Genomic DNA, 18,923 nt, shown 5'->3' on the forward strand with positions numbered 1-18,923 from the left:
GCTGTGGTGTGTACTGAAGCATGTGTGTGTGTGTGTGTGTGAGAGAGAGAGAGAGCTGTTTACCACGTGGATTCTCCCCAGGCAACATTTTTTCCCCCCTCTGACTGCAGACATCTTTAACCCCGGTTCAAACGGATGTGTTTACAAGTCAAGAGTTCACAGCCAACAAAGCAGTTCAGTTCTCTCTCTCTCTCTCTCTCTCTCACACACACACACACACACACACACACACACACACACACACACACACCCACACACACACACACACGACTCACATGTGTTTCACTCCCTGATCTGTGTGCGTGTGTGTGTGTGTCCACATCACTTAGCATGTTGAATTGTCCCAGCATGTGTAAAGCGATTCTCACTTGTGTCCACTTTAATTTTCCATCAGCGGTAACGACAGAAGCTCTTTGACTGTCGGCTGTGATGTTGTTTCCTTTTTCGCTCTTCACGAAATATTTGCAAGACGCAAACACTTTTGAGACAACATGGCTAAACTGGTTTCCATGTGTTTCTACCTGATGGAAGCCGAGGAAGTCCTGGATGGTGGGGGACGTGTAGAAGACGTAACCCTCAGCCGTCACCACCAACACGAAGCCGTTCAGAGCCTGAAGACCAAAAGAAAAATAAAAACGGCGATTATTTCACAGGTTTAATAATACATTTACTCTGTGGTGCTTCACGCAGTCTGCAGGACTGATACCTGAAGCAGAAGGTCCCCCTCAGAGAAGCTGACTCCGTCGATGGAGGTCACCTGGGAGGAGGCCGAGGGGGAGGAGGAGGAGGAGGGAGTGGAGGTGGTGGTGGACAAAGGCAGCGCGTTCTGGACATTTCCCCCGAACATCAGGCTCCGCTCGCTGGTCCAGCTGGAGCCGTTCTGCCCTTTCTTCATGGTGGCTGCAGGTGAAGGCGAGACAAAACCCGTCAGCTGCTGTCAGTTTGTTTAAATACACAGAAGAAGAAGAAACAAAACCTCCACGTTGATGAAAGTTGATGTTAAGTTTCCTGCAACGCATTTTGCACAGATTTATGTTTGTTTCTGTTGCGTCGTGTTCATTTCACCTTTGGCAAATTTCTGAGAAAAACCACAGAAGAAGAGACCACAGACAGGAAGTGAAACTGAACACTCTGTACACAATTCCTCAAGAAACTTTTACTTTTTCCCACCCAGTGCACACACGCCTGTTCTACAAAGCTGCACAACATCTCAAGAAAGCGTAAAGCTTTGGCTGAAGCTGCACCGCCTCTGGCGTTTTCAAAACTCCTCAGAAATATCTGGCGAAAGGAGAAGCGTGAAGTGAGAGGCGCACAAAGAGGAACACAACATCTCTCTCCGTCAGGGTGGAGCTGCCTCATGTTTCCTGTCGTCTTACAACACTGTCACTCAACTCTTCCTCCTCTTCCTCTTCCTCCTCGAGCAGCCCTTATCAGAGAGAAAAATAACTGCACCTCTCAGACAGGAAGCGGGAGGATTTCTGAGAGGAAACCGGCTAAAAAGTGGTGGATGGATGAACACAGTTTGAGTTAGGGAGCTAAATTATCCGCACCTGAAGGCCCTCGTCAGGCGTGCATTTCACACCTGTAGGCTCTGCTCGTGTTCATTATTTGCTCATTTTCCTCCTTTGCTTGTAAACGGACAAAAAAAGATACCTGAGCAGCGCTGCGAACTTGTGATGGACAAGTTTGCTGATATTTTAAGTTCAACAGATGAATGGAGGAAACAATCAGTCGATGAATCAAATGAGCAGCTGCAGGCCGACACACGATGCAGGCGGCTGCTTTGGAGTCCTGGTGCAGGTTTAGCACACATTCAAGCACTGGGTTTGGTATTCAACACCACCTAGCTTCGTCACCAATAAACACACACGCTGCACGGAGGCTGGCTCAGCCCTGCGCTTGTTAAAAAACTCCGGGCCAAACGAGGATAGCAGGCAGAGCCACAAAATTACCCGTTGGCCTCGGCGTTTCCCCCCTGAGGAGCGAACACAGCGGGGAGGCGGCCATTTTGGAAGACAAGAATCATGTGAAGTGGTCGACGAAGGCCCCAGACGCTGACGGCGAGCCTCGAATCGATCCGGATCGAGCTGGTTTTTCTAATCGCACACGAGCGTGCGGAAGAGTTTTGCTCCTAAATGAGATGACCACCGATGGAAACATTCAATGTCTTCTCCAACAAAACCATTACAAAAAGCATTTCATGTATAATTTAGAGATACTGGATAATAACCCTCTGATTATAACTCCACAAAACAGTTATAGAGAGCATTTTTAGAAATGTTCCTGTTCCTCTGCAGTGATTACAAGCTCCGTTTTGTTCCCAAATGGGAGCTTTAAAAATGTCAGCACAAAACTGTTGAAGGACGCTGAAGGGTACTTCAGGTCCTCAGGTGACTGCAGTGGACTTTAACACCGAGTGTAGATGAACTTCTAGTGGGGATTGTTCCAGAAAATGGATCTCCCTCTTGACAAATCCAGCTGAAAGCATCTCATTCATGTCAGTTGATCCTACCAGCATATGTTAATGACCTGTATGTCATTAATCTGAAGCTCTCTGCAACAGGTTAATCAGAGCGCTTCAGAGGTGCAGTTTCAGTCTTTAGTAGTGGCTAGTGGCTGTTATCTCCATCTATGAGCACATTTCCCAACATGTGTGACTACTGCTTTGCGAAGCGGTTGGGTCCAGTGAAGCCAACAAGCACCAAAACTGGTTTATGTCCTTCAGAAAAACTGTGTACTGCACTTTTCCAAGGGGAAAAGCTGAGCACTTCCACTCTTTTCCAAGGGGAAAAGTGCAGTTCGGTGAGAGCCACAAAGCAGAAGACAGATAATTTGAGATTTGTCTGGTACAAAGACAATAACGCGCCAAAATGAGTCCAGCTCGTCCGGTTAGATGCCCTGAAACACAAAGGAAGGAAACGTCCCAGTGGCTAAAGCTGGGCACACACTCTTTAAATGTGCACCCCTGTCCTGAGGAGGACCAGGTGGGACTACATTTCAAAGAAAACATTCTCGAAAATCAAATATACTCAGGCGGCATTAGCAACCAAACTATTTTGTGGCAAAACAGAAACAAACCACAAGCGGCTAGTTTGACGGGAGCCATAAAAATATGAAGAGAACATTTAATTTGGGTTGTGAAACAGCTGGAGCAAATACCAAAATACACCAAAGAGCCGAGGAGATGGTCTGGACAGCCAGTGGAGTGAAGAAGACAGACAGAGTTTGTTTGGTGGGAACCATAAATCAACTTGTTGAACAGAAGAAAGCAAAAACAAAAACAAAAAAAATGTCTGAAGTTTTTTTTTTTTGTTGTTTTTTTTTTGTATGTCTGTCACTGAGATGCCCTCCTCTGCTGATTTATGCCACTGGCTCTTACGCCGCCTGTTTTATTTAGCTTGATTGATGGCGCCGCCAGCCTCTCATGTTCCCAAAGCTGCACTTCACTTGCTTCCCACAAACTGGAGGTTTGCCACCCAGCAAGCTCAGCCTCAAACTATTCTATCACTGATGCAAAACCAGATTAAAAAAGCACTGAAAAGGAGACATGCGAAAGAACTAACAGTTCATGAAATGTATGCATTTTACACAGACAGGTGGAGAGCAGGTGGAGGTTGGAGGTTTGCAGTGCAGTCTCCTTCAGGTTTAAGTTTAATGAACATAAAATCGCAGAAAGAAAACAGTCTTGTAGTATCTTTGTCTGTTTGTATTCATGCATCTGCATTCAGTTCAGCTCAGCTGTTGTTCACTTTATATTTCAGTTTAATTTTCTTTTTTCAGATGATTTGTCACGTCTGCCCGGGGACTACGGCTAAAAAATATTGCTGCTGCACTTCTTTCCCAGCTGACTCACTTTTTATCTGCAGCTCTGCATTATCTCAGGATTATAAAACGCAACACACGGCTGAATCACATGGGGTGGAGACGAGGGATGTGATCAGTCGACTGGGCCTTTAAGCTTTGCTCCCCTCGCTAGTCGGCAGCAGTCGGTTATTAACCCAACTATCATCATTATTCTATTAATGTCCATGTAGTGACCGAGTGTCTGGAGGAAAATCAGCCCTTAGGAACATCCCTCGTTCAGACTGAAGGAAAGAAAGAAAGACGATGAGGAGGAGGATGTGGCTGAGCTGTGAACGATTTGTCGTCTGAGCTCATTTCTGCAGGATGAACCCAAGCTGATGCTCACGTCTGGTAAATCAGTGAGCGCAACAAAGGGTGCAGAAGGTTTGAGAAAATCTGGCCAGGACAGATCTTACCTGCTGTCATGTCGAACCTTTGGTAATTTCCCATGATGTGTTGTGAAATGTGCGAGCTTAAACAAGAGTTTCGTGTTAAAACAGACCTTCTGCTTTTTAATCCTCCGCTGCCTCTCCTCTCAGGGAGTTTTCCCCCCGCGGTGCTGTGCCAAATGTTTCGCTGCTCCCACGGCATGCTCTGCACGACGTTTAACATGATTTATGGCAAAACACAACAGCGCCAATCGATTTCATGCGCTCTCACATTTCATGAATTTAAATGCTGAGTCCTCTCTTGTTTTGCAGGCCTACAGCAGCGTTTTGGTGCACACAAGCGCCGACTTATCCAGGAAAGATTAGCTGAGCGCTTCCACTCTTTCCTCGCACTCCCAAGTGCAGGGAGCTCCCTATGACAGTCACAGTCTCTGGCTTTTAGCCACTGGGAGCTCCCCAGTGGAACCACAGACTTCACTTTGGGCATTTAGGACCTTAACAGGAGCAGATTTACCAGTCAGGGCTCTGCAAACCCTGATGCCAAAGCAAATGGCACAACGCTGGCAGATCACCACTGAGTTCAACAGGCAGAGATTCATGCTGAGTGACCAGTAAAACCTGACAAAGGTGGGACCACACCAGTAAGCAGGCCTTTTCAGCCCACCTGGACAACAGGAGCCTTTACAGGTTATAAGGATTATTCAAGCGAGGTTTCCTGCACCAAAATCCACCTGGGAACTCATTAGTCCTTCTTCTCAAATTGCGCTGAGCAGTGAAATCGACCTGACGTAGTGCAAATAAAAACCTGACATCCTTTCTGTCACCTGACCTCCCACAAACATTCCCTCACAATGCAGGAATGACGGGCGACGCTCGCCTTACACAAACATAATTTCTCAACAGCTGGCAGATGAAGACTGCAGCTCTAAATTTAGAACATTTACGGTAATAAGATGCTCTGGAACTGAATCTGGACAAGATGGAACTTGTGTTCCTCGTTGACTAAATGGGGCACTTTTGCACTATTATGCTGAACGATGATTAAAAGTGCAAATACGGAACAGTTGCCCATTAACATAACACAAACAGCATGTGCTCAGTGTGTCTGTGTGTGTGTGTGTGGGTTGTTAACAAATACTGAGCAAAGATGTATGATATTCTGGACTAGACACAAGAATTTACAAAGAGTGTACGTCTTTGTCTTCAGTTTCACTGCTGCATTAATGTGGTTTTGGTGTGTGTGTGTGTGTAGGGGGGGTGGTCTGTCCGGGCATGCTCAGAGTTAGGGCCTCTTACACACTCACACACACTCATAGCCAGAGGCGATCTGGTTTAGTGCCTCAGCCTCTCAGCGCAACAACAGTGAGCTATTTTAGTATCAAGAAGAAGAAGAAGAAGAAGAACAGGGGTGAGACAGAAGAAGGATAAAGACGAGGAAGAAGAAATAAAAGAAGCGTGTGAGGTATAAATAGAGAAAGTGCAAAAGTGTGGGTGGAACAAAAGGAGAAACTGGAGCAAAAGCCAGCAAGAGTCTAACAAGTCTGACAGATGGATAGCGGAACAACAAAAATGAAAAAATGTACCAACTGACAAGAGACGTTAAAATCCGAGAGGACCGCCGCAGGTGCCCTGGGGAACTCCCAGCTCGGTTCCTGATGTGCTGAAAACCCACTTCATTCCCCCCGTCAACCCTGAGGTTTTAACGAGGAACAGCTGACTCCTACCAAACGTCCAGACGCTTCATAAGACAGGAGACCCCCTCCCCCCACTCCCCCAAGAAAAAACACCTCCACCTCCTCTTCTTCTGTGGCTGCATAACGAGGAGCCTTTACTCTCATCAAAAAACTCTCTGCGTTGTACAAACAAAGCTGAAGCCCTTTGCACAGAATTCGCTCAGGTGCTGTTACGTGATCCTTTTACAAAATGAAAGGAAAATTCTCTCGTCGTATCCGTCCAAAAGTCCAGCTGAGCAGCCATAATGCGGGAAGGTCTTAAGGACAAATTATTCCTTCCACTAAGGACAAATTCAGAGCCCTAAAATATCAACCAGGCTTAAAACATCACGTACTTATTTCATTTCACAAATGCTACAAACTCACTAATTAGAAATTTCTTGCACTTCTTACAGCTGGCAAGTCAGAGTTATTCAAATCATTGTTCATAAAGTGAAATAATTATGAGTTACAGCTCTAAAAACCTCTCGACGTGTTGCAAAAGAATCTCTGAGGAAACCTCTGTTTCTGGGTGCGGGCCTCCGCCACGAAAACCCACCCTGTGCACTCGACGACCCCGTCGTCAAACCCAAAGTGCATGAAATCATCAGAGGCTGGTGCAGGCACACCACCTCCACCACCATTTCTCTTTCTATCATATTTGCGAACGCTCCACCTCCCTCCCTCCCCATCCATCTCCCAACACCCGCTCCGAAGCACTTTTGCGGTTTCTGTCGACTTTGAAACCCAAGAGCTGAATGGAGTCATTGTTCTTCATCCCTTTGGACTGTGGGCCGGAGGAGGAGGAGGAGGAGGAGGAGGAGGAGGGTGACGGGAGATCAGCATCGCAGACACTCTCTCCCTCTCTCTGATCCTCCCGGTGCAGGTCTGGACATGAACGCCGAGGACTTTTGCAAAAGCACAGAAAAGGTCTTGTCTGGTTTGGAAATCGAGAAGGGATTCAGTTCCCTGTGAGTGTTTCTCCATTTGGTCTCCGGCTTTACCCCCCACCCAGTCCGTCTCTGTGTTTCTACCATGCGTCATCTGTTGTCTGATGTGTGTAGTTTCCTGTTATGTTGCTGTCACTTTGATCAGAGACATTTTGTTGCACACACAGATCTCAAACCACATGTCATCTGCAACCCAAACCTGCCCCTGTTTGTCCATTAGGGGGTGCTGCAACGAGCTGCCGTGTCGTGCTTGAAATGCATGCAGCTCTTTATTATCAAAGGATAAACTGGACGTGACGGGGCATTTATGATTATTTAATTGCTGTAAAAATCAAGAAGTTGTGAGTTTTTGGCATGAGCCAACTCGCCTGGAAACAATTTGTTGTAACTTTATCTGCTCACGATCAGAGAGGTTAAAAAAAACTCCAACGTCGAACACTTCTTCACTTCCAGGCTGAGAAAACATGCGCTGCATTCATAATGGAAGCTAACGGATGAGCAAATAAATGTATTCGCCCATGTCAGTCAGTTTCCTACTTTTGACACCTGTCACACATCTTTACGAGCCGCCACCTATCAACAAGTTGTCTTCAGATGGACCTGATAGCTGCACCGCGGCTTCCGCCCGCCCTCCATCACGCCTGCTGTTACTGCCGCTTCCTGCTCTGTAGCTTTAGGTTTCTCTTTGATAACCGCAACTATTTCACTGGTGGCCGCGCCCCAAATGGCGAGCCGACGGAAAACGGTAAGACAACCAAACGTCCCGGTGTGACTGAAAGAGGAATGACAGCGTGTGAGCGTGAAACAGAACGTGTTCGCTTCCGACTGTAAGGAGAAAATGTGTCAAAGTGCGGGTTTGAGGCGTGTGTTTACAGTCAGTTAGCTGGAGGCCTGAAGCTGACTGATGACTCCTGCTGCCTGTCAGGCGTTTCCTGAAAAATCTGTGGAAAGACTGCACGCACACACACACACACACACACACACACACACACACACTCTGCTCTAGCCCTGAACCTGCTCTTCCTACCGCCCTGCTGACCTCTGACCCCTGGCATGCTGCAGTAAGGCCGAGTCTGGCGGAGACGTCTCAGCGTTTACATTCCTCTGCCTGAACGGCGGGTCACCTCCGGGTGCCTCGGCTGATACTGCACACGACCCACCACACCCCGACACACACACACAGAGCGGGATGATACCAATCACTCATTATGTGAAGGAGTTAATCTCCCTAACCCCACAGATCCATTCTGTGGAAGCACAGATCCATTCTGTGGGGAGAACAGCTGAGCTCCATCACTCAACGTCTCTGGAAACTCGTTTCTTCTTCGAGGACGAACCTGAAGACGAGCCGAAGCCGGACAAACCACATATACAGACTTTTTTAAGTCGTCAGGAAGGAGCATCAATCCGATGAGTAAATACACAAGACAACAAAGTGACGGTTCGGGACCTCCTCCCCACAAATCGTGTGGCCCTTTTCCCAAGACAAACATGGATGCAATCTGTTTATGTGCTGTGGCATTTCTGCTGAAAAGGACAGAGAAAGAGCAGAGAGTCTGGGGAGATCCTGGATGCAGAGGTGTGCAGGACTGTAGAGTCTACACGAGTCAACTCTGTGAAATGAAGTCGACTTTAAGCAAAGCCGAAAACTGAAAACACAGCTGAGTACTACTGCACTGACGGAAAACTTCAGGCCTCAGCTCTGTGGGAGGACGGATGCATGCGATTCCTTCCAGAAGTGAGAATGACAGATGGTAAATAAGTTTGAACGAGGACAAATAATCAACTCGATTTCACACCAGGACAAAACAGAAGTGAACAGAAAGCAGAAACACGCCTCGAAGAAACCACAAAAAGCTTTAAAATCATGATGTCGACCCCAACCAAGAAGACAAATGAGCACACGGAACAAAGAAAGAAAGAAAGAAAGAAAACATCTGATGTTCACTTCAGTACAACCGATGGAAATACGGCTAATTTGCTGTAGTTGCTGCTTATTTTCAAATGAACTCTCCCTCCCCAAAACACACACACACACACACACACACACACTTAGCCTCGCGTGCGAACTTTCAATCCCCGGCATCCTGAACTGAGAAAGGAGAGGAAGGAGGCCGGCAGAGGAAAAGACGGGAAGAGAGAGAGAGAGAGAGAGAGAGAGAGAAAACATTAAGTATGATTACACACACACACACACACACACACACACACACACATACACACACACACAATGGCGACAGCTGCCAAAGCGTCTGATATTTCTTTACTGGCTTTTGAATAGTTTGCATGATTGCATGTTCTCCAATTTGGAACTGCTAAGTGTTATTATACAGTAGATATTGATGAGGGGGGAGGAGAGGGGGAGGGGGCAGTAGGAGGAAGGAGGAAGGGGTGAGGGAGGGGCTGAGGAAGAAGAAAAGAAGAAAAATGAAAAATGCTAAGAGAAATGAGAGGTGAAAGTGGGAGATTTTGGTAAAGTGGGGGGAATGTGAGCGGGAGGATGAAGAGGGTGGAGGAGGAGGTGTGGAGAGATAATAGGAGGAGGAGGAGGAGGAGGAGGGGCAAAGAGTGCAAAACCCAAGGGAGGTAAAAGGAAGAGATTTTGTAAAAGGGAAAGGGGGAGGAGGGGGAGGAAGTGGACATGATAGGAGGCCAGAGGAAACAGAAGGGAGGTAAGGACAGGTGGAAGGAGAAAGAGAAGAAGATTTTACAAAAGAGGGAGAAAGAAAACAGAAGCATGAGGAGGGAGAAGAGGCGAGGGCTGGGGAGAGCTGGGGGGTGAGGGGGTAAGGTGGAGGTGTGAGGAAGAGGGGGAGGAGGTGAGGAGGAGGAGAAGTCAGTGGAGCAAAGACCAGTAAACTGTAATGGAGTTTGGAGCATAATGTAGCTCCGGTGCTCTTATCGCTGTCGTGCCGTGGACCCATTGAGGACAGGAAACACACACACACACACACACACACACACACACACACACACACACACACACACACACACACACACGCACACCCCTAACTTTTCAGTAATCAGGATGAAAGTTGGAGTAAAGTTTTAGTCAGTATTTTGAGCAAACTAGTGTCCATCTGCACCAAACCTAGTTGAAAAATAAACAAATTTAAGATGCTATCAAGTTTCTTATTCAGAGCAGATCTGCGCGCTCCTCCGCAGCGACCACACTCCTTCCTCCGTGCACCAAACCAAAGCCTGCACCACATTAAAACCCCCACACAAACCGATTCTGTCCAGGACCGCGGCTCTGGAGAAGAACGCAACCTCCAAAAACCGCCAGGAATAACAAAGCTTAGGCAGTGGATGTGCAGGAGGGCACATTTCACAGAGCCTCCATTCATTTGTTTCACACTACAGCAATTTGTCTTGATGCAAAAACATTGTGACAACTTCAAGTGTAACTGGAGGAGGTTCTGTAATTGTTATTATTGCCAGTGGCAGCTGTAATTTTAATCCAGCGAAACCTCACTAGCATGACTGAGTGAGCCGAAAAGATTCGCAGTCGCACTCTGATCTCGTGTGAATCTGCCTCGGCTGTGAGTTTTGTAGCCAGAGAAATCAGAATTAAAAGAAATTTTGAAAGCAAAAAATCTGTGCAGGTTTTAACAGTTTGAGCTTTTCCACATCTGAGAAGGAAAAATTAAAAGTTCTTCAGCCAGCAAACCAGGCAGTAAACCAGCAATCCAGGCAGTCAGTGGCAAGACAAGCAATCAGCGGACCAGTGAGCAAACCAGCTGGCCGGTCGGTAAACCAGTCAGCAAACCGGTGACTTCCTGGCGCGAGTCCGGCCGTCTGGTTTTAACCCTGGGTGAAGACTGACAGGCGCTCTGAGCAGCAGACTGGCTCGGCAGGCAGCCAGTGGAGTTGCGTGTAAAGAGTTTATTTAGACAAGAGAGCGAGGGGGGCAAGACGGGTGGAGGGGGGCAGGCTGTTCAAAGATGTTTTGTTCAGGCCTGAGGGATCATTTCTACAGCAGAGAGGGAAGAGGTCTCACTCCTGTCAGAACTCAGGAACCGAATGAAAGGTTAGAAATGAACAGACCGGGTTGATCGGGCCAGATGTGATTTTTAAGAAGCTGTGTGCATGCGTGTGTGCGTGCATGTGCGTGCATGTGTGTGTGTGCAGTTTACATAACATTCTAACATTTACACTTGAACATGTTCACACACATGCAAATGTGCACACGCATGCAGCTGCACGCTCACACACGTGCACAGAGACATGTGATGCATGCCAGACTTGAACGTGCACACGCGCATGTTAACAGACGCGCATGTACATTTAAATGCGTGCTGCGGATGTAACACACGTACATGAGGGAAGAATGCAAGCACATACACACACACACCCAAAAAACATGACTGACATGTTCTGTTGCTGACAGAGGTGTGTGTGTGTGTGTGTATTCTTTACATGGAAATACTATCAGTCTGATGGAGGAGTTGGCTCGGTGTGATGTGTTTGTGTGTCTGATCATGTTTGAGTGCTGACTTTCCTCTGCCAAACGTTTCCTCTCATTCGTTTCATCTCTCCCTCTTTGCTCGTTATTCCCTCTCTTTTACTCACTTTTCACTGCTCTCGTCCATCTCTCCTCCCTCTCCCTTTGAAAGCAAAGACTTTAAACTTATTACTGGAAAAAACTAAACAAAACAAAAAAGAAAACGATGTCTGAAACCATCGCTTGTCAAACTGTTGCTGGCTCATCTTCTGCCAGTCAGCTCGTCGTTTCAGCTCGTTAGTTTAGCTGCAGTCCTGCTCAAAACGGTTCCAAGTGAGCTCCGCCTAAAACAGCTCCGACAGTAAAATCCTGCTTTTACATTAAAGCTTGAGTCATAACAATCTAACAAGACCAGGAGCAACAGCACAACAGTCACGTGTCAGCTCCTCAGCTCCAAAACACTGGCTGAATTTTGTGACGAAAATCTGGAAGATAGAAACCAAAAGGTTCTGCCGCTGGCCTGACTGTTCCAGCACTTTGCACTGTGGGAAAAAGGACAGCAGTTTTACCAGTCAGTATGTAGGACCACATTTCCCATCAGCCCTTTGCTTCCTGTCCCTCTTTGAAGAGAACAAACCTGATCATTTTGATCAGGTGTGCTTCATTTCTGCATCTTAAGTGACCGTAAGCTGAGCATCCCGACTTCATCCTGAGCTCTGGGAAATGAAAATGGATTTGCTTTAACGACTCACAACTGAGCAAACCACGAGCATCAAAGTGACGGCGAACCCTTCCTGTCTGAAACCGACCCCGTCACAGAGGCTGACGCTCTGCGGTCACCTGCTTTGTTCACCCAAACTCAGGTGACATTTTAGGAAGGTTTTCCTGACATTTGACAGGACCGTTCTGAGCTGTGGTGTCAGATTTGAAACAGAGTGAATCAGAGGAAAACCCGAGTCAGCAGCTTCCTTCCCCGTCACTCGGCGGCGAGCTGTGAAACCTCAAGGAGCTTCCGCAGAATGACATCATAAGCGCTTTCACCTGCCGCTGAGCCATCTTTAAGGTGGACTGAAAAATGTCTTCTGCTCTGATCGTTCGGTTCTCTCAAAGTTAAATGACAGTAAAAGTTTCAGGTGGTTGTGAGGCTGCTTTCACTTGTTTTGTGGCTCCGGCTGCTGTATGTAGCCAGTGGATACTGGATAGTGGGGTTACTGTGTCAGGCCAGCAAGGTCGAAAATCTCGTGAGAACACGGAAATCGCATGAGACTTGATACACGCGCGAACAGTCCTCTTCCTAACGCAAGCAATGGCGAAGGTGTGTATTTGTCGTAAGTGCGCGAAGAGAAGCGCATTAACGTGTCCCACTGGGAGACTATCTGATAACGTTAATCGACTGGAGTGTAATGAGCCGACCGAGGACGTCTGTGACTGAAGACTTCGCTCTTCCACGTCGGTCGCTGGTGTGTTTATTTTGGTCTACGTTGCGCTGGGAGCAGATCTAGATTGTCCCGCGTCAGCGTAAGTGGCCACAGATAGTTTAACGAAATGCTAGTTAATATATTTTCGGTATCAAATATAGTTTGTCACATTGTGTGTTGTTACCCATGTAGACGGCAGATAGAGAGCTGAGGGGGCTACGTCCAGGAGAGGCGCAAGGCTCTGCAGCTACAAGCTAGGAGTAAGTGAGCACACAGTTTTGTTTCCTGATTAAAGTGTGTTGTGAAATGACAGTTAAAATGAGAAGCGGGGCCAGAAATGTGTTCATGTAGGTTTATTTCCTGTTTATATCTTAATGTGGTCGCTGCTGTTTTGTTTTGTTTTATACTGACAGAATCCTAATATAGTTAAGAAAGAAAGGAAAGAGTATTTTGTTCTGTTTTTTTATTTCTTTAATTGACTGTGACAAACATCTACCTCAAAATTAAGCAAAAATTAATGCTGTCCTTGTTCGAGGACAGCCGGGGGTATTAAAGAACCACAAAAATATATTTCTTTGTGTCCTATCCTTTTATGATCTGGTCACATCTGTAAGAACATCTGCAGATGTTCTCTGTTTTCTTCTCTTTTATTAGTATGAATTCAGCTTCAGTTTGGTCAAACTGAAAATGATCTGGAAAGTTTTGTGACACCGGCTTTAAAAGCTTGTGGTAAAAGAAGGATTTACGATTGCAGCTTTAATTACTAATATTCAGTCAACATGAAAGAGTCGTGTTTTGACTTCACAAATAGTTTGGGGTTTTTTTGGTTAATTTTGACTCAATTCTGACGCAACTTTTCCCCCTCAAAAATGCTATTTTTAAACTCCTCATTTTTCACACCTTCTCTCCTCAGTCCTCGGGTCAGCGTTTCATTGGCTCATGCGAACAAAGCCGGCTTCACGTCGCACTGCAGCCTACGCCTTTAAAAGCCTCAAACAGCTTCTTTTCGGAGGTGACGCCACGTGCTGTGGGTGCCACAAGGCGGAAGTGGTAGCACTTGGCTGCCACTGTGGTGAAACACACACACACACACTCACAAATGCTTTGATAGTTCATTATTTCAGTCTACGCTGGGCGGTTTGATGGAGAGATCTCGGTTAAACGCACAACACTGTGGCTGAACGGCTTTCACCTTTCTGTGAATCCTCAAGCAGGAAACCGCGATCGTGTTGTCCATGAAGTTACACCAATCATACCAGCGTGTCGTGGCGACGCCTCGTTCAACACACCGACGGAGGTGAGAGGCTTTTTCATGTGACAAATCATCACGGCGAACGGAGTCGCAGGGGACCAGAACACAATAAAACGTCATCACTTCCTCTTTTCGTGCTCGCCGTTTTGAGTCCTGGGGGGATTTTACTGCCCTTTAAAGGCAAAGAGAGTCCAGAGATGTTTCCAGACGAGGAGGGGAAAACTTCAGCTGAGCTATCGGAGAAGAAACAGCAGGCTGATTACAGACCGGCTTTGTGTTTCTGCACACAATCCGATCCGGCCGATATTTGTCTTTTATTAAATATCACACATCGTCCACCTCCAACCACAGCTGGAGAAGAACAGCCGAGAAAACCCAGAACAAGTTCCAATTCTCAGTTTTCACCCGAAACACTGCTGTATTTTCAGCGGAAAGTTAAGGAGGAAACACTGAATGCTGAGCCTGTGGCCTCAAGCAGATCGAACATAAAGATATCAAATATCAGCGAGACACATGTTAGCGCTTCAGAGCTAAATAAACTGTTTGTGGCGTTTTATTTTCAGCTGCGTCGAATTTGCTGCAGTTTTTCACTTCCTCTGATGCTCTGACGCGTGTCACAAGTCACAACTGAAGCGCTTAAAATGACCCTGAGAGAGAAGGAGCGTTCAGGTACCATCAACGCCGCCTCCGTCTGCCGCCTGCAGACTCATGTTTGTGTTGCGTTCGCTGTCTGTCCGCAAAGCCTCGGGCGTGAGCGAGGTGAATGCAGTCAAACAGGCTGGGTGGGTTTGTTCCAGCACGTCTGCAGGAATGTTACAAAGAGTCACAGTAACAGTACTCACTACTACTCTGACTACTACTGCTAATGACATCTGCACACACACACACACAAAATGAGATAAAACTCTCATGCATCCCACAATGCCCTGCAGCAGCACTGCTTTACTTTTTGCTTTGAGATGACAAGCGTGCAGAGAAAATCAAAACCTGCCAATGAGTGCAGCATCAGTTATTTGTGGTAAAAAATGCTCTTACCTGCAAGCAGGGAGGCGCAGAGGAATCACACGGACATGGAAGAGAAGAAGAAGAAGAAGAAATATCGTTAGTCGCTTCCAAATGATCACACTTGGTTGACCGAGCTCTCGAGCTCCAGTTTCACATCCAGCGTGTTTACATGCACGCAGAAATCAGGTTACGCGGGTGATCGGATGAACGTGTTACCTTGTAACCTGAGGCCAATTAAGTCGCAGGTCACAGGTATTGCCAGCGTCCCGTTTAACAAATGACAACAAATGTCGCTTGCAAATTACAGAAAAATATGTGAGTCCTGCAGGGCTTTTGAACACTACTGCTTTAATATCAGCCATGGAGATGATTGTTATCGTTTACTGTGAATGCTGACGTGCTGTCAATGAAAAACAAAATAAGAACAGGACACAGAAGTGAAATGTGGCTTGAGACTGAGTGCGGTTTCAGAGCCGGTCGAGCTGCTCAGATCGAGCTTCTCGACATGATGTGTTTTCTGTTCCGTCATTCAAAAATGTAAATTTAGCAGGCAGGTTTCCCTCTTTGGTTTCCTCAGAGTTCGGCCTGATGCGTTCGGGCTCTGTGGAAATTTTGGGATCTACATTACAACTTGACTCAGTGTTTTGTGTTTTTTGTCAAATGAATATTTTGTGCGTCATTTTTAGCTCCCAAACTGTCGCCGAGGAGAAAAAGGGCATTTTCCATCACTCTGCGGCTCTGAAAACCAACCGCAATCTTCACGTCTTGTCACGAAACAAAACTTCTGAGACTGAGATGTCGAAATCCAAACTCCTCAAAGCTCCACTCGACTGGCGAAGGCACCTTTTCTGCCAGAGCAACTGCTGACAACAAAGTGAAGCTTTAATACCCCGAAGCTCTGACTTCAAACAGCATCACTCACATGACAGAACGAGATGTTTTCGATCTAATTATTATTGAGCAACACACATCGGGCATCCATTTTCTTTTTCCTAAATAGATTTATGGTGTTTAGGAATGAGACTCTTCCAATGTAAACTCCGGGCCGTCCTCGCCACAGAGATCCCCCAACCTAAACAGTCCAAAGTGGGACCGGAGGCCAGCTGCTCGTCCCCAGACGGAGCGACAGCCTCTGGATGGCATCAACACCACAACGGGGCTTAGGAAATCGTCAGCAGAGCGTGACTTTGTGCCTGTTCTGTCAGTAAACACTGTGGTCAGAGAGAAAAGAGGCCCACGTTTGGACTGGGAACGCAGCAGCAAAGGTTGTTTAGTGTCAGCAAAGTCAGAGCCCTCAGAGGCTTTGCCGGCGTCGCCGTCTTCACGTCACGCCGACTGCAACGCAAAGACGTCGCTGAGACTTCACTGTGGCGTCTCCCGAGATTTCATTTGTTTTAATACAGCTGCCCTATCTCAGAAATGCGAACTGGACGGATTCCAGTTTGTGCGCTCAGCTCCTTTTCAAGCATTTCCAGAGCGAAACTAACGACTATCAGGTCATTTCTCAGTGATTTCTGGGTTTTTTTAAAGCAATTAAGTAAATAAACTGAAAGTGTTTTCAGCCTTCGTCATGTGATCCAGCCAGCTGAGATGAGATTATTTCCTACTTTACCACAAAGTCAAGAAGGTTTAAATAATTCCCAAAGTTCTGTTAGAAACTTTATTGACCACCAGGGGCAGCAAACCCGCTTTGAGCGAGTCGAGTTCTGCTGACGATTTATCTCGTGACAGAAGAAGAAGTCGAAAATGTCAGTTTGAAATGCGCACCTGCATCAGCTTATTTCCTGTGCCTGAATCCTGAGCGGGAAAAGCGGACCCCGCCAGCCCCGCCCACATCAGCAAGGAAGCAAAAGAATGTAAATAATCGACTGGCTGTCGCCACAAAAAGTTTGACTTCATCCACTGATCCTCCCAGTGATCCCAGTCCCACCCACAGTGAGACCAGGAAGCAGCCACAGCAGGGAGAGCTGCGTGCTCCTTCTCTCCCTCCTCCTTCTCCTCCTCCTCCCTCTCCTTCTCTCCCTCCTTCTCCTCCCCCTCCTCCTCCCTCTCCTTCTCTCCCTCCTTCTCCTCCCCCTCCTCCTCCCTCTCCTTCTCTCCCTCCTTCTCCTCCCCCTCCTCCTCCCTCTCCTTCTCTCCCTCCTTCTCCTCCCCCTCCTCCTCCCTCTCCTTCTCCTTCTCCTCCCCGTCCTCCTCCCTCTCCTTCTCCTCCTCGTCCTCATCCGCCTCCCCCTCCTTCTCCTTCTCCTTCTCCTCCTCCTCCCCCTCCTCCCCCTCCTCCTCTTCGTCCTCCCCCTCCTCCTCCCCCTGGTGTCCCTTCCTGCAGTTTGCCTCTCAGCTGTTTCTCAGCTTTCACTCGGCTCAACATCCCTTCAGGTTCAGTTCACCCTCTGGCCTTGTTTTCCTTCAGCTCCACAGCTTTTCCTGCCCTGCCTGTCCTCACAAATACTTTGTGGTGTCCTCACAAGCGCCGACTTCACGCTGTGATTTTAATTATTCTCACCAGGAGCTCAATCAACGACTCTACCTGCTGTTTAACCAGAATTGTTTCGGTCAGAAAGCCAAAATCGCTTGTTGCTGCTTTCCTTCCGTCATAAACTAAAATCTTTGGACAAAAGAAAAAGCTCACATATTTCTCACACCAAAACTTCACTTCCTGTCATTCAATAATTTTGTTGTTGAAAGCTTTTATTGTTTTTTTGCTGCAGCAGATCTTTCTGTCAAAGCTGAAATCAAAGCAATTTGTTCAAATTGAATTAAAATATTCTCTTTTATCTTTGCTGGAAATGCCTGAACATACGTGACACAGCACATATTTGTTTCTATTAGTGTTTGGCTGCCATCTCTCAGCGCACGAGCCAAGAATCTAATGTGAGACACTGGATCTGTTCGAAGCAGCCGGGAATCTCTCGCCCTCCCCTTCGAGCGCCACGGGGGAGGGCGACAGGTTTTATTTGGCTCCTAAATATACACCACACACGCCTAAAAATATTCCGGTGGAGGACTGCGGTGCACATGGACGCTGATGGCTTCAAGAGCTCCGTCAGCTGCTGCTGCTGCTGCTGCGTGGAGCCCAATAAGAAACACATGAGAAGCTACCATGACGCAGTCGCAGGGAGGGGGAGGCTCTGCAGCAAACTGCGCCGCTGACGGTTTAATGCTGCTGAGTCTCAGTGGTTAATAAATTCAGGTTTTTGGAAAAAAAATATCAACCTAAAGCAGTTTGGAAATGGACGTTTGTCTCTAGAGAAGTCGTGTTGACGGGTCTATCAGCTCCGGGCCCTGACCTTTGACCTCCACATGAGAAAGAGGAGAAAGGCTCGTCAGGGCTCTGCAGACCAGCGTGGTCCCAGGTGTGGCACACGGGAAGGTAAACGTTAACGAGGAAACACACCTGCACTCGTCAGCTCCCTGATGAGTGGATTTCCACATAGCACATGTCCTGAATTCTTTCATAATATCAGCAAATATTTTCAGGTTTTAAAGAAAAGAAACGTGATTTTCAGGCTCAGTGCAGGACTAAAAGCCACCTTCTACCTGTCTTTGCATTTCAAATAGACAGAAAGGGTTTTCATATCCATCTCTCTGTGGATGTTTTTCTGCTGCATCATACCTTCAAAATAACATTCAGTTCCAAACGAACTCCATCTGCCGTGCTCAGTCAGTGTTTATCTGTAACATGTGCTTTGTTTCCTGGAGGACATTAAGGGGTTAAAGCAGCCCTCTCCAGTGTGTAGAATGATTACACAACCGGTGCCATTGTTTTGGTGTTTGGGCCCGGCGGCGAGGAAGGCCAGTTTGCCGACATGTCTGAACCAGCTGGAAGGAGGCGCCGGCTCCTCTTTCATCTGCAGGAGCTCAAGTATGTAAACAAGAGGAGCAGGGCTGCGGCGGACGAGGAGGAGACCAG

The 18,923-nt window shown here is 47.2% G+C and overlaps 1 protein-coding gene and 1 long non-coding RNA gene across 7 annotated transcripts in view; one reads left to right on the forward strand and one right to left on the reverse strand.

Annotated features, from left to right (window-relative positions):
* LOC124055531 (aryl hydrocarbon receptor-like) overlaps nucleotides 1–18,923 on the reverse strand; it is a 51,119-nt gene that overhangs the window by 9,731 nt on the left and 22,465 nt on the right. The window contains exons 3-4 of the mRNA XM_046382418.1: nucleotides 707–900; nucleotides 522–611 (exon numbers count right to left, since the gene is read on the reverse strand). Coding sequence (XP_046238374.1) covers nucleotides 522–611; nucleotides 707–900 — 284 coding nt within the window. The remainder of the gene's footprint in view (nucleotides 1–521; nucleotides 612–706; nucleotides 901–18,923) is intronic.
* LOC124055535 overlaps nucleotides 12,576–18,923 on the forward strand; it is a 54,097-nt gene continuing 47,749 nt past the window's right edge. For all 6 annotated transcript variants that reach the window (XR_006842702.1, XR_006842704.1, XR_006842700.1 and 3 more), the window contains exons 1-2: nucleotides 12,576–12,856; nucleotides 12,949–13,016. This is a non-coding gene — a long non-coding RNA (uncharacterized LOC124055535). The remainder of the gene's footprint in view (nucleotides 12,857–12,948; nucleotides 13,017–18,923) is intronic.

Source organism: Scatophagus argus, chromosome 24 (genome assembly GCF_020382885.2).
Source record: "Scatophagus argus isolate fScaArg1 chromosome 24, fScaArg1.pri, whole genome shotgun sequence".
Classification (NCBI taxonomy): domain Eukaryota; kingdom Metazoa; phylum Chordata; class Actinopteri; family Scatophagidae; genus Scatophagus; species Scatophagus argus.